This window comes from Melanotaenia boesemani, chromosome 24, assembly GCF_017639745.1.
Source record: "Melanotaenia boesemani isolate fMelBoe1 chromosome 24, fMelBoe1.pri, whole genome shotgun sequence".
Classification (NCBI taxonomy): Eukaryota; Metazoa; Chordata; class Actinopteri; order Atheriniformes; family Melanotaeniidae; genus Melanotaenia; species Melanotaenia boesemani.
In genome coordinates this window covers 21116695-21131746 of record NC_055705.1, presented here as the reverse complement: position 1 = coordinate 21131746, position 15052 = coordinate 21116695, and the positions used below count along the sequence as shown (strand labels likewise).

Below are 15052 nucleotides of genomic sequence, written 5' to 3'. Positions count from 1 at the left end.
TAGCAGGTTGATTTGTGGAAGTTTTATGGCCTTGTGATCTTGTTTATTCCTCCCAAAAGTCAGCAAACATATTTAACTGACCTTTTATTTTTCCTGGAAAAGTCAGACAGGCTTCATGCAGTAGCTGCTACGTTCACATGTGGGAGCGGCGCGGTACGAACACGCTGTCCTGCCGTCGGCTGCTGTGCCGCTCTGCAGGACTCGTGGACCAAAACCAAGAGTGCAGTCAACATGGTGCATTAGCAGTTCGGTGGATGCCAAGTTCAAGTTCATTTTTAATGGATGTGCTGCCTTTGTTTGGTTTTAAAGTGTCACAAAATATTGTGTTATTGGTTGTGTTCTCATTTTCTTTACAATGCTGATCCATTGCAGCTCCGCTGCCATTTTTCTGTTGTGTCCATTCACTCGTTTCCTTCTAAAGTGTCTACAGTTTAGAATCCAGGTTAATGAAATGCTTCTCTCTTTTACTGTGTTTCTGCAAATCTGTAGCTGCTTTTTTAGAGATGGACAATACATCCCTTTCATAGTATAACGCTCAATCCCATTCAGTGGAAGGTGTAGCCACCCATATTAGCATATCTCTTCCAGTCATTTGCCTAATATTTGTTTAAAAAGTGTGCACATGAATGAGCTTTGGATGAGAACACACTCAACATCTCTTAATGTGAAAACTTTCATTCACAGCCATCCACACATCTGATTAATGCAGGACACAGCAGCTTTGCTTGGTTTGGTATAACCATTAGCCTCTAGAGGCTACTGTTAATGTTTGCTAACCTTAAAGAGATATCACTGCTTTGTTAAATGACTGGTTTTTGGATCTTAAACATTGCACCACTCTCTTATGAGACATTTTGACATGTAAAAGAGAATTTTTTTAAATAAATATGTGTTTGGTGGATTTTTTCTGTGTTGTAACAATGAATCTAACACTTTTAGAAAGCCTTTTTATAATGGAGGCACATTCTAAAGGAAAATGCATTTGTGGGATGAGCAGCAGAGTCGAGTATGTGGGTTTCACTCATAAAAACTTGCTAAAACTTCTCTGACAATGGCAAACAACTTCCTGTTAGTGCAGCTTTAACTCACTAAAAGTTAAATCTACACTAATAATTTTCCAATGTCAATTAAATAAATGTGATGTTTGGTATTCTTGTCTACTTTAGCATCAAGCAACTGAAAATCAAACGCTGTTTTGCCTCTGTTCTGACAGGCTGGTTACATCCGCATCGACGGCAGTGTGCCGTCATCAGAAAGAATCCAGTTGGTCCACAAATTCCAGAACGACCCAGAAACCAGAGTGGCAGTACTGAGCATCCAAGCAGCTGGCCAGGTGCCTATAACCCCACACATTTCTATTTCCTTTAAATGAGAAGAAACATACTTTGAGAGAATGCGGACAGGAAACAAAATAAAATAAAAACTCAAACAAGAACGGTCTTGTTAAGTTCACCTTGTGCTGATAGGACATGACAGAATAAATAAAACATGACGCACTGCTTGACTTCTACAATAAATGGGCTAAATGGAGACCTTAGTAGTAAAGATGAGTAAAAGTCATGACCATTAGTGGCTCTAAAGCATCCCAATTAAAGTATTTCCTTTTAAAAATGTTAAAAACATTTTGCACTTTTAATAATAAACATACAAACACACTGATATTAATTATTCTGAGTGGCATACATGCAGAAATCTAATGTATTCAAGTCAAAAGAAGTGGGTGCCTGAAAGCTTACATGCCAATTAGATTATAATAGTCTGTTATTAAATAGGATTTCTCCAAATTTAGATTGAATTGAATGTGAGGTGTTTTTGCTCTAAAATAGCTATTTCAATGTGCATGTCCTCTCCAGGGTTTGACCTTCACCGCTGCCAGCCATGTGGTGTTTGCCGAGCTCTACTGGAACCCTGGACACATCAAGCAAGCTGAGGATCGCGCCCACCGCATCGGGCAGACATCCTCTGTCAACGTGCACTACCTCATTGCCAAGGGCACCTTTGACACCGTCATGTGGTCCATGCTCAACAGGAAGGTACAGTGGGTGACATTTTAACCGCATTACTGGGAGTAATTTATGCAAAGCTGCTTGACCATTCATAGATGTCACAGTTCATTTGAATGATGCATCACTGGGAAAAATATTCCACCTAAAAACTATTTTTACTACGTTTGGACTGATTAGCTTTTTGGGTTTTTGCTAAGGAGAGCTGAATGTGACGTGTCCTCTAGGAAACCGTTACTGGCAGCACTCTGAACGGCAGGAAGGAGTACCTGAAGGCTGACGAGGGGGACAAGGACAGATGGGAGTTCCTCAACTTTGCCAACGCTTGGACACCAACTGACATGGTGCTACCGCTGGCGGGGAACTCAGGAAACATGAATGAAGACGTGTTTTTCACCCATGTAAGTCAGTAAATGAAATGAAAGCAGGAGAAAAGCCATATTTCCTTTACTAACTCCATGTGATTTCCTCCATTTTATCCCTTTTTAACCCTTCTGTGGTTTAATGGCACCAACTGATTATCTAAAAATACTTTTATCCAACAGACAGAATTTTCTCTGAACATCTACTGACATAATGGAAAGCCAATCAGGAGCCCAGTAACTCAAAGAGGGCAATTTGTCAGATTGGCAGCAGAAAGGTTGAAGGCGAAGGTCCTAATATCCCCTAATCTAATCTCGTTGTAAGAGTGGCTTTGAAAGAAGAGAAAAGATTCATTTTCAACTGCAGTGACCAGTCTGATAATTAACTCTTAACTAAAATGTAATGATCATAAAAGCCTTTCCTCTTTGTATTAATTCTAAGCTCTTCAGGATGTTTGAAAAAACATAAAAAGACCTTGTGCAGTTCAGTAGAGCATACAGTAAAGAAACAGATTTTTGAATGTTGACATGACAGCATCACACAGTTGCTGCAGGTTTGTCGGCTGCATCCATGATGAGAATCTCCCGTTCCACCACATCCCAAAGCTGCTCTACTGGACTGAGATCTGGTGGCTGTGGAGGCCGTTGGAGTCCAGTGAACTCATCGTCATGTTCTAGAAAGCAGGTGGAGATGATCTGAGCTTTGTGACATGGTGCATTATCCTGCTGGAAGTAGCATCAGAAGATGCTCCACTGTGGTCATAAAGGGATGGACATGGTCAGCAACAATACTCAGGTAGGCTGTGCTGGTTAAACCAGGCCACGTTGGTACTAAGGGGCCCAAAGTGGGCCAAGAAAATATCTCCCCACCATTACACCAGCAGCAGCCTGAAGCGTTGATCCAAGGCAGGATGGATCCATGTTTTCATGATGTTTCCATCAGATTCTGAGCCTAGCATCTGAATGTGGAGCTGAAATGGAGACTCATCAGACCAGCAACGTTTCTCCATCTTTTATTGTCCAGTGTTGGTGAGTGTGTGTGAATTGTTGCCTCAGTTTCCTGTTCTTAGCTGGCAGGAGGCACCCGGTGTGTCTTCTGCTGCTGGAGCCCATCTGCTTCAAGGTTGGAGGTGTTGTGTCTTCAGAGATGCTGTTCTGCAGATCTTGGTTGGAACCAGTGCTTATTGGACTTCCTGTTGTCTTTCCATCATCTCCAACCAGTCTGCCCATTCTCCTCTGACCTCTGACATCAACAAGTCATTCTGGTCCAGACAACTGCTGCTCACTGGATATTTTCTCTTCTTCAGACTATTCTCTGGAAACCCTAGAGATGGTTGTGTCTGAAACTCCAAGTAAATACTCAGACCAACAATTATACCACATTTAAAGTCAGTTAAATCTCCTTTCTTCTTCATCCTGATGCTCAGTTTGAAGTTCAGCAGGTCGTCTTCATGTCTACATGACTAAATGCATTGGGTTGCTGCCATGTGATTGGCTGATTGGATATTTGTTTTAACAAGCAGTAGAACAGGTGGACCTGGTAAAGTGTGTACGTGTTATATTGCATCAGGTTTGTTTCATTATTCTTCTGCATGTTGCCAGGACTTATTGTCATCAGCTGTTTTTTCTGCTTCCTTGTGACACTGACAACAAAAGGAAGATTTTAGTAATTTATTCTGTCACTGCACAGGTGGATGTGGAGACAAAAACTAACCAGAACTTGAATTGTTTTCCATAGTTTGAGATGGAGCAGCAGCACGACATCCGTTCATTCTTCTCTCCAAGTGCCAGTAAGGAGAAGAAGAGGAAAAGAACAGACGAAGAAGAAACGTCTCCCTCCATCTCCTGGGAGACGGGTGCCAAACATGTTGGCAGTAATGAGGAGGAGGAGGAGAATTCCTGTACTCCAGCATCTTTTACACCTGACCCGGACTTTTCCCCGCAGCTGAAAAGGCTGCGGACGCCTCAGGCCAGGCCAAGCCCAAGGTCTCGAGTAAGGGGGAAGCGGAGGTCGACAACAGGGAGGATCAGCCCCACCTCCGCGTTCCCCCGAAAGCTGTCGGAGCCCGATTCCATGTCGACGTGGAGCTGTGGGGCCTGCACCTACTCCAACAGCAGCCTGCTGCCTTACTGCGAGATGTGCGAGTTCCCTCGCTCTGCCTCAGCTGTTAGTCCAGGTAAGACTAGTCAACCACCGGTTCCTCTTTTTTTTAATTCACAATCATCATTTCACTGATTGAAAACTGGATTTCATCAAAAAAGAAATGCAAGCCTCTGGCTTGAAATAAATCGCCTGAAGCTAAAATCCATTCATTGCTTTATTTTCCTTCCTGTCAATATCAGTCATAGCGGTCTGTTGACATAATACTTTTGAACAGCATTACAGATTTCACCAGATGGAGACACGAGATAGCGGAAGATGGAGGCAGGCTTGCCAGAGTCTGAAATAGCACAGCACAGAGAATATTGTCTGTCTCGCTCTTTTTCTGCAGATGACAAGGACACAGTATAATTCTCACCTGTCAGGCTGAGAGAGAGCAGGCGCCTACTATTGCTGCAAACGTCTTGCACAAAGTTGGGGAAAAGTTGAGCTGGCTCCAGGTGATATCTCTTTGACAGCCTATGATTGTATCTCACAAAAAAAAAAAAAAAAAAAAAGAGGAGGAGAGGGAAGTCGTTATGACCTGGCAGACTGCAGGTCCTGTTTAAATGTCTGAGGTGCATCAAATCGGTTGAGAGGAAAGAAGAATCTAACACTTTAGTGAGGTTTTTTTTGCAGGGGGAGATACAAACCTATCCCTGCATTTAATTCAGAATAGCAAAGGCAACATGGGGCTCATCTCTGATATCACCCTAACAACTCTCTCATCAATCTAACTTAGAAGTCCATGGATAATTTCTGTCTGGACCTCAGTGAGGAGACCAGAATTACCTCTCTAAAGTAGCTGCTTGGAGGTCTACCTCCCCTCCCTTATTAATTTCACCCCTTGCTATTTTTCGTCCACCTGGTTTCTAATGTAAAAATGCACAGAAGCTCGTTCCTTTTAATCCCAGTCACCATACAGACATTATGTTTTTTAGAACAGCCTCAGCTGTCAGGTTATGAGGCTAAAATGATGTAAAATAAATATATTAATAGATATAACAGCTTGAAGGCCAACCAAAACAAGAAAGCAGAATTTATTACTACCAGAACTTTGTAGAAATAACACACAGATCAACAGTGACGAAGCCTTTTCTAATCTGCATCATTCTCTCAAGTCTTGGCTTTCAGTAGAAAAACTGGTTTTGAAACAAACACACAACAGAAACTATTTCCATGTTTCCACTTTTTCCTCATTTCCAGTTATTCCTGCTACTATTTACCTGCTATCCTCACTAAACCAACTCCAGCTCAGCTGCTTTGTGGCGCCACCGTGCATCAGAAACGTCTTCTTGGCTTTATTCCAGCCATAGAGGAGCATTATTTTTCTTCTTTTCACACACACATAGAACTTTCTGCTCACTGGTTGATCTTTGGCTGCTCCTGATTGGACGTTACCGTCAATCTAAGCTCTCTGATTGGTGGAAAGTCTGACAGGAAGTGGCTTCATCATCATGTCCAAGTCTAAATAGAGGTCTCTTAGCAACATAGTAGTGATGGTGATGTTTTTATGATGAAAATGTGATAAATAATGCTGTTATCATGGATCATTGTGGATTTACCAGATAGAGTCTAAATTAACACTACATTTAGTGGCTGGATTGTAAACCTCCTGGATGGGATAGAAATACCTGGAAAACTTCTGTAGATAATCTAAAGGGTAACCTATCCATCACAATTCACCCCACAGAGCTACACACTGCTCATAATGTTAGCAATAGCGCTCGGGAGGACCTAGAAGAGTTTTAAGGGTTAAGGATGCTCCACGGGTTCTCAGTGGGGTTGAGGTCAGGGAATAATGGTGGCCCCACCATGAATTTTCCTCCCTTTAAACCCATAGCCGCAAAAGATTCTGCTGGTATTTCTGCATCGTGGGATGGAGCGTTGTCTTTACTGAAGAAGGAATGATTCCATCTTTCAAATCGTGGCAGGAAACTGTCAGTTAGAAACTAACTAGATTTAGCCTCTCATTCCCCATTAATCCAGCCCAAATCATCACTCCACCACCACTGTGCTGACATGGCAGCCTTGTTGGGACATGGTGTTCATCCAGAAACAGAAAAGATTATTAAAAAAAGAAAACAGAAAACAAATTTATAAGGCTGTTCGTGTTGAAGCTGCACACAGTAATTTGCATAATCACACAGACATGGGGCTTACTTGATTCATTGCACTACAGATCGGTGTGCAGCTGTTCTACTGCACATGGCTCCTCCAGATGGAAAGAAACAGGGAGAGAATCAGGGATGAGAAACTGGTCATGTGCATGTCCTCAACTATAGTATAATTAGCCTGTTGCATGTCAACGTTAATGTCAATGACGCTTGAAATAAATCAAGGCATAAACTAAAGAATATACCCTCATATGCAGTAACCATCAAAGCCACAGGACAGCTAGCTTAACATTAAGACTGGAGGGTGAAAAGCTGGCTGAGTTTCATCTAAAGCTCACTAATTAACACATGCTGTAAGGTATTTTTTAACATGTTTTCAATGCAAGGCAACGTGAGCTTAAAATGATGCTGGCTTGACCCTTAAAGTTTGGTCTTCAGTCCAGTAGGGAGTTAGCTAACAGCAGTTTTATGTGTTTTTTAATAATAAAATATGTTGAAGAACTTTATTGATGACTCTAAATTGTATATTCAGCCACAGGATCTATACAGAAGGTCTGTTGGTAGCTCGGTCCACAAGAAGTAAAGCTGATGCACTTAAAACACATGCTGTACAAACAAAATTCCCCCCTCATTTCATGCTCAGCTGCAGCAGATGCTTGATAACTATTCAGCAATCACCCTCTGTTTGTACCAGGCGCCGCTCTGCATTCACAGCAGCAGGCTGTGTCAGCTTGCTAGACGGGGAATTTAACAACCTGCTAAATTTGTACATGACAGAGCGCGCTGATAAATAACAACTGTATTTATGGAGATATCGCTCAGATTGGCACTGCAATCCTCACCTCATGGAAATGTAAGAAAATAATCAGGTGGAAGCCTATATTATGACATGAGAGATGTTATCTCCTTTAAGAGGAACAATTTTTCAGTGAGAACAGAAACTTGGGACATTTCTATGTGACAATATCATGGCTTTATATTTGGAGTAAAGGAATTAAATCTAGATATTCAGACTCCTGTTGTGTTTTGTAGCAGAAACGATTCATGAAGCATGAATAAAATAAAGCATTTTATTATATCCAGGCATTTATTAAACCCACAGATATGTTAAATTTATTCATCTCATCTCACAAGGAAAGTCAGTAGGAACATTGAATTATATCACCACTAAGGGCCACTGCTTGCTAGCTTGAAGGCTGTGAATTTATGCTGGAATTCCTGCAACTTCCATTAGTGCAATAGTCATTTTCTGTGTTTTCTCTCCAGAATTTCCATCATTTTATACCTTTTTTTTCTACATACATGTCCTTCAATGTGAGTCAGCTGGATCTATTAATCCCAATAGGAATACATGTAATATCTGATAAATGGGTAAAACTTCATCTTCAATATTTTTCCCTCTGGAAGAGGCTACATGTTGCCTTTCTACAGAGATTTTGGTAAGAGACGGCGCTAATGTCAGGATTCTGACTAAACAGAGTAGGGATTAGGAGGAGAAGCTGCTAACAACATTTTATAAGTGAATTTTGAGATGATATCAGAAGAAATTATGTACAAAAACACATGTGGAAACAAGTTCAAACCTTTCTAGTTCTATGCCAAGTTTGATTAACAAAGGAGTGAATAAACTAACGAACTACACAACCCTAATTCCAAAAAAAGACGGGACGCTGTTTTAAATACAAAAAAAAAAAAAAAACAATACAATGATTTCCAAATCTCATCAACCCATAGAACATAAACAATATACTGGAACAGTTTCAGAAAAATGTTCTTCAGTGTAAAACTGTGAAGACTTTCAGGGTCCTACCATCTACATTGAATCAGGAGGAATCTCTGTGCTCAGAAATCAACATTTTATTCACAAACATCAAATTAAAAGTTTAACATTTTATTTCATGAAAATTATCTTGATTTTAAGGGTCTGTATCATGTTGCAATAACCTTGGTAGGCAGGACAAGTAAGTTGTACTAAAAAATACCTTAAGAACCAGCTGGAACAACTAGTTGGGTTATTTGGCACCATGGTTGGGAATAAAGAGCACCTTAGAGAGGCAAAGCCTCTCAGAAGTTAAGCTAAGTTAAACAATCTGAAAAAATTCAGTATTTCAGCAATTCAGTCATTTTTGTCAACATGAAAATTTTCAGTATTCCAACAGTGCAAACTTTTTAAAAAACTTGAGAATCTGAAGGAATCTCTGTGTGCATTGGACAAGGCCAAAGGTCAAAACTGGATACTGGTGATCTTCTGCATTAAAAGCAGACATGATTCTCTACTGGAAACCACTGCACGGACTCAGGAAGACTTCCAGAAACCACTGTCTGTGAACACAGTTCACCCTGGAATCCACAAATGCAGGTTAAAGCTCCATCAAGCAAAGAAGAAGCCAGATGTGAACAGGATTCAGAAACAGCGCCGTCTTCTCTGGACCAAAGCTCATTTAAAATGGTCTGAGACAAAGTGGAACACAACATCTGGAGCATCGTGGAAGCAGGAATCCAGCAACCAAGGTCCAGGACTGTAGAGCAGCTAGAATTCTGCCTCAGACCAGAATGGGACAACATTCCTCTCCTAAAACTCCAGCAATTGGTCTCCTCACTTCCCAGACGTTTCCAAACAGTTGTTAGAAGAAGAGGAGATGCTACACCATGCTGAACATCACCCTGGAACTACTTTTTACAGATGTGTTGAACATCACCCTGGAACTACTTTTTACACCATGTTGAACATCACCCTGGAACTACTTTTTACACCGTGCTGAACATCACCCTGGAACTACTTTTTACACCACGCTGAACATCACCCTGGAACTACTTTTTACACCATGCTGAACATCACCCTGGAACTACTTTTTACACCACGCTGAACATCACCCTGGAACTACTTTTTACACTATGCTGAACATCACCCTGGAACTACTTTTTACACTATGCTGAACATCACCCTGGAACTACTTTTTACACCATGCTGAACATCACCCTGGAACTACTTTTTACACCATGCTGAACATCACCCTGGAACTACTTTTTACACCATGCTGAACATCACCCTGGAACTACTTTTTACACCATGCTGAACATCACCATGGAACTACTTTTTACACCATGCTGAACATCACCTTGGAACTACTTTTTACACCGTGCTGAACATCACCCTGGAACTACTTTTTACACCGTGCTGAACATCACCCTGGAACTACTTTTTACACCATGCTGAACATCACCCTGGAACTACTTTTTACACTATGCTGAACATCACCCTGGAACTACTTTTTACACTATGCTGAACATCACCCTGGAACTACTTTTTACACTATGCTGAACATCACCCTGGAACTACTTTTTACACCATGCTGAACATCACCCTGGAACTACTTTTTACACCATGCTGAACATCACCCTGGAACTACTTTTTACACCATGCTGAACATCACCCTGGAACTACTTTTTACACCATGCTGAACATCACCATGGAACTACTTTTTACACCATGCTGAACATCACCTTGGAACTACTTTTTACACCGTGCTGAACATCACCCTGGAACTACTTTTTACACCGTGCTGAACATCACCCTGGAACTACTTTTTACACCATGCTGAACATCACCCTGGAACTACTTTTTACAGACATGTTGATGCCATTAGATTCACTATCAGCCAGTTTTGTGCCTGAACGAGTTCATGAACCATCCTTCAAGGGAGCCTTCCAAGTTATATGAACCAAATGTGACTAAAAAAATCCAAAGACTTGGCAACAGCATGCTAAAGCAGATCCTCTACCAGCCAGAACTAAATAACGGCGTCCAGCAGCAGCTCTGTTGTCTTCATCTCCAGCTGGAAAACCTTCTGCAGTATTTTGAGACCTGCAACCTTTGAGCATTTGTCAAGTTCATAAACTTGACAAATGCAGACTTATGGTCTGCATGTCTTTCTTTGTTTTTATTTATTTATTTTTTTTACTTATTCATTTGGGCTGAATTCTGCACGTTTATGACCCAAGTTGTAGAACTTTTCTTTGGACAAACAAGTCAGAAAAAATACATTCACAGAAAACTGTTTTAATGTTTAAAGCACTTTGAGGTAAACCCTTTGTTTCGTACCTCAGCCTGGTTCCTACCTCAGATAGTTTAATAATTCCTCATTCAAGCAAGTTTTTCCTCTTGTTTTTATACTGTAGGAGTGAAAGCTGCACAGCTGGCTACAAGCATGGACTGAATGGGTGGCAACAACAAGAAAATGCCAGTAATCTGAGGGTAATAACTTGCAGCAACATATTGGAAAATGAACTATGAACTAGTTCATTTTTAGAACTGTAAACTTAGTTAAAAAATTTGAGTTTTGAACTATGAACTGAACTAGTTCATTTTAAAATGTGTGAACTGAAATTTGAACTAGTTCATGTAGAAATTTCCCAACACTGCTCTCATATTTTCTATGAAAAGGAAAAATGTCTCAGTTTCATCATTAATGTTTTAGTGGGAATAAAATACAGGTTGATGAGATTTGGAAATCATTGTATTCTGGTTTTATTTATATTTAATGGAATCGCTGTTCTTTGGTCATTTTTTGGTTTTACTAATAAAACTAAACTGAAATGACATAATAACATTGTTAGCATGCTAACGTTTTCAGTTGACTTTACAGACTGTAAATGCTGTTGAATCTTTTTCTTTTTCATTTTTCATTTTAGTTCCAAAAGAAATTGAAAGTAGATTAAGAGTTTATCTTCTTTTTGAAGTTGAGTGTAGCATTTTATTCGTCTTCTCTCATGTTCAACAGTGAAATTGATCTGTGTGACGGGAAGAGGAGCTTGGCTAATTCCAGGTGTTAAACAATAACATTGCATATTAATTGGAGGCTAATTGGATTATAGTTGGGCTGTTTTGGCAGAAATCCTAGACTGCTTTTAATCAAACTGTCATGGATTATTTCTGTGCCTCCTTCACGTGACAAGGTTTGACATCTCAGTCAGGTTTGTTCTGAACTGTTTCCTCTGCTTAATTTAACCAGACAACTTCAGTCGAGCCATTTTCCTTTTCACAGCTTTTTTAAGGTCTGGAGCGTGGGCACGGTTCAGTCTTTCAGTTCTTACACCTGTAATTTGTCTCTCAGCACTTACTGTGAGAGATGGATGGAGGGAAGAGGGTAATTTGGTTATCTCCTGGCTCTTTACACCACTCATCTAGCACTCTACCCCTCTTTTTTCCCCCTTTTTCATACAGAGTTTTAGTAGGGGAAACCAGGTATGGTTGTAACATTTCCACCTCTTAGGGATAAGCTAGGAGTCATGTGATCATTTCTGTGTTTACTCGCTTCCTTCTCAACCTCACATGGTTGTTGTCAGGGCTGCAAACAGGCATATGCTGATTTTATATGGGGAAAATATAATTTTGAGTTTTTTTTTTTTTTTTTTTTTTTTTTTTTTTTTTACCAAAACCAAATTTTTAGTACTTATACAATTAAAGATAAAATCACAGGACCTACAGTAAATGTTGCATTTAGACAAAATGTGAAGCATTTTCCCGTTTCTAATTTCAAACCGCTGTACTGATGAAGTTAGCTTAACAATGCCTGGTGCCATTTATAGTAAACAAAGGTGGGTATTTTATATAAAAGTCTGAGAACTGTAACTCTAAAATTCAGCGAGCGTTTTACATGCAGGATCACACTTTTTTTTTATGATTTGTGTCGATTTTGGACCCTTATTAAGCCTCAACAGACTTAATGGGGTCCTGATGGGTGGACAAACAAGGGGCCGGATGGTAAAATCGAAGCACACCCCCTGCAGGATTTCCCCCGTTAACGTCTTCCTCGGTGGGGACAACTCGACACAAATTGAGCCGTCTCTCTGTGGCCTTGTTAGTGAGGGGGGGCAGCAAACAGCAGGCAAAGGAGCCCAGAGACTGGTATGACATTTGAGGAAGCTGACTAGAGCTGGCCTTTTGAAGAAACAAGCCACAGAGAGGCAGGATCACTAATTAGCCTTCTGCGTCCTGGAGTCTCACAACTTACTGCCTTGTTAGATTTCGCACCTCAAGTTTGACAAATATTGTGAGAGGATGTGATTTAAATATAACCACAAGAGGAGGGAAACGAAATTGTATTTGCCTTTCTTTTCTTTTTTTTAAGTTGTACTCGGGCTGTGACATTTGCAGTTGGCTATAAATAATTGTGCTCTTTTGTTAAAGCAGATTTGCCTGTTAATTCTACCTTGATATAAAAAAAAATATAACTTTAGTGCAAAAAGTGCAAAAGTATACTTTTATAAAAGGGAAAGTTAAATAAGGAGAATAATTTCTTTTAGGTACAGAATTACTTTGTTTAAAATAGGAAACATGCAGACATGAAAAGAAATATAATCTATAAAGTAAAACCAGAGTTTGTGAAAGTAAGTATTTGCTGCTTCTTTCCACAATCTGAAACCTTTTAGAAGCGTTCAAGTCATTTCTTTAAGTAGTCATCAGGAATAGTTTTCCAGACTTCTTGAAGGACTTTCCAAGCTCATCTATGGAGGATATATCCCTCCATTGATTATCATTTGGCATACCTTAGCCTTGTCTCCCTGTTTCCCTTCCTTAACCCTTTAAAGACCCACTACAGAACTTTAGCAGCTTTTCTCAGCGAGGTCCCCCCTAACGACGGCTAATTCGGAATCCAGCTTGCATCCTACCAACACTGTGAGCTCTCTCCAGCCAGTAAAAGACAGTCTTATCTTGACACTCGTCTTATCTCTTGCTCTGTCACTTTTTTGTTTCCTCCTCACCAATAAGTCCCTTTTGGATTTCTTTGTTGAATCAGCCGCAGCACATTCAAAGTGGCCAGTGTGTTGATATCCAGTTACTAGCGTGTGACGCAGTGCCATAAAACAAAACACAGCTTTAACGTGATGCTCTAAGCCTCTGGATGTACCAGTGTGGCATCAAAATGAGTCTGAAACACAAAGCTTTAAGGTTGGAATGTTATCTAGTGTCACTTTTAGAATGGCTTCTTTACATCCATCCATCCATTCATCCATCCATTTATTTATTTATTTATTTCCTGCTGCTTATCATCAGCCTAACCTGGGAAGCTCTGACTCTCCTTCCCGTCCACATCTTCCAGTCTTGGGGAATTCTAAGGCATCCCAGACCAACGTAGTCCCTCCAGGGTGTCCTAAATCTTCCCTGGGTCCTCCTTCCTGTAGACACCTCACCGCTGAGCCAGTGGGTGACTCTGAGCCCCTCCCAGATGGTTGAGCTTCTCCATTTCTGTGAGAGTCCATACATCCTGTGGAGGAAGCTCATTTCAACTGCTTGAATCTTATCCACCCTTCACGGAGCCCATTTCTGATCATGCTTCGGCCAACGGTAGATTCATCAACTTGAAGGTCTAGATCAGGGGTAGCCAACGTTGGTCCTCGAGGGCACCAATCTGGCAGGTTTTCCAGATTTCCGTGCCCCAACACACCTGACTTAAACTAACGAGTCATTGTGGAGATCCTTATAGGCTGTTGGATCCATTTAATTTGAGTCAGGTGTGCTGGAGCAGGGAAATCTGGAAAACCTGCCGGATTGGTGCCCTCGAGGACCAACATTGGCTACCCCTGGTCTAGATGCTCTCAGGTCCTGCGTCAGGTCTTTGCTGGATTTTAGATCTTAATCTGTTCTTTTGTCCTCCACCTGTCCAGCTTAGGAACACACTGCTCACCATGCTGAGATATGTCAAGTTTTCAGCTTATATCTGTTTGATAAAACAGATTTAAGATAAAAAAAAATATCTTATGTCTGTCAAACAGTGTTTTTTTTGTTTTTTTTTTAACCTTGTCCTGTCCAGCATCGCAGCAAGTCCAGCTGCCATGTTTTGCTGAACAAGTTTGCTTTGCAAGGGAAGCTTTATGGATATAAATCCCATCTTGATAATTTAAGTGTTATTCAGTTTGTCTATGCTGATTTTACATATTTATGCTGGACCTGATAAGAAAGTCCTTGGAAGGATAAAGAGAAAGTAAATGAAGAAGAAGGAGAAAATATAAAGGATACACTGGATATAAGGTAACAGCATCAGCTGTTTAATCAGAAAATAAAAAAACAACCTGTTGCTAAACCTGTAGGGAAAAAAAACACCTGCAACATCTTTAAGAAAACTAAACCATCAGAATAATTAATAGACGTGTTTATGTGACAGATAGACACAATTCACTTTGGGTTCTTTGTTGTCTGTTGTATTTTAACACAACACTGGTTCTTGCATTGAGAAAAGTGACGTTTTTATGCTTAAATGATTCATAGTCGCTTAGAAAAACACCTGAAAATGACATAAAAAAATAACTGCACAGTAAATGGGCGAAAAAGCAGCAGTTGTCCAAAGAAAAGCTTTAAAAGACCTTTGGAAAGCCTGAAGAACTGTTCCTGGAGACCACTTTAAAAGATCAAAGTCTGGCTGCTTGGAA

The 15052-nt window shown here is 40.5% G+C and overlaps 1 protein-coding gene across 2 annotated transcripts in view; it reads left to right on the top strand.

Moving 5' to 3' along the window:
- The window catches only part of zranb3 (zinc finger, RAN-binding domain containing 3), a 119693-nt gene that overhangs the window by 42295 nt on the left and 62346 nt on the right, over nucleotides 1–15052 (top strand). For both annotated transcript variants that reach the window (XM_041978486.1, XM_041978487.1), the window contains exons 10-13: nucleotides 1214–1333; nucleotides 1854–2033; nucleotides 2231–2404; nucleotides 4104–4542. In XM_041978486.1, coding sequence (XP_041834420.1) covers nucleotides 1214–1333; nucleotides 1854–2033; nucleotides 2231–2404; nucleotides 4104–4542 — 913 coding nt within the window. The remainder of the gene's footprint in view (nucleotides 1–1213; nucleotides 1334–1853; nucleotides 2034–2230; nucleotides 2405–4103; nucleotides 4543–15052) is intronic.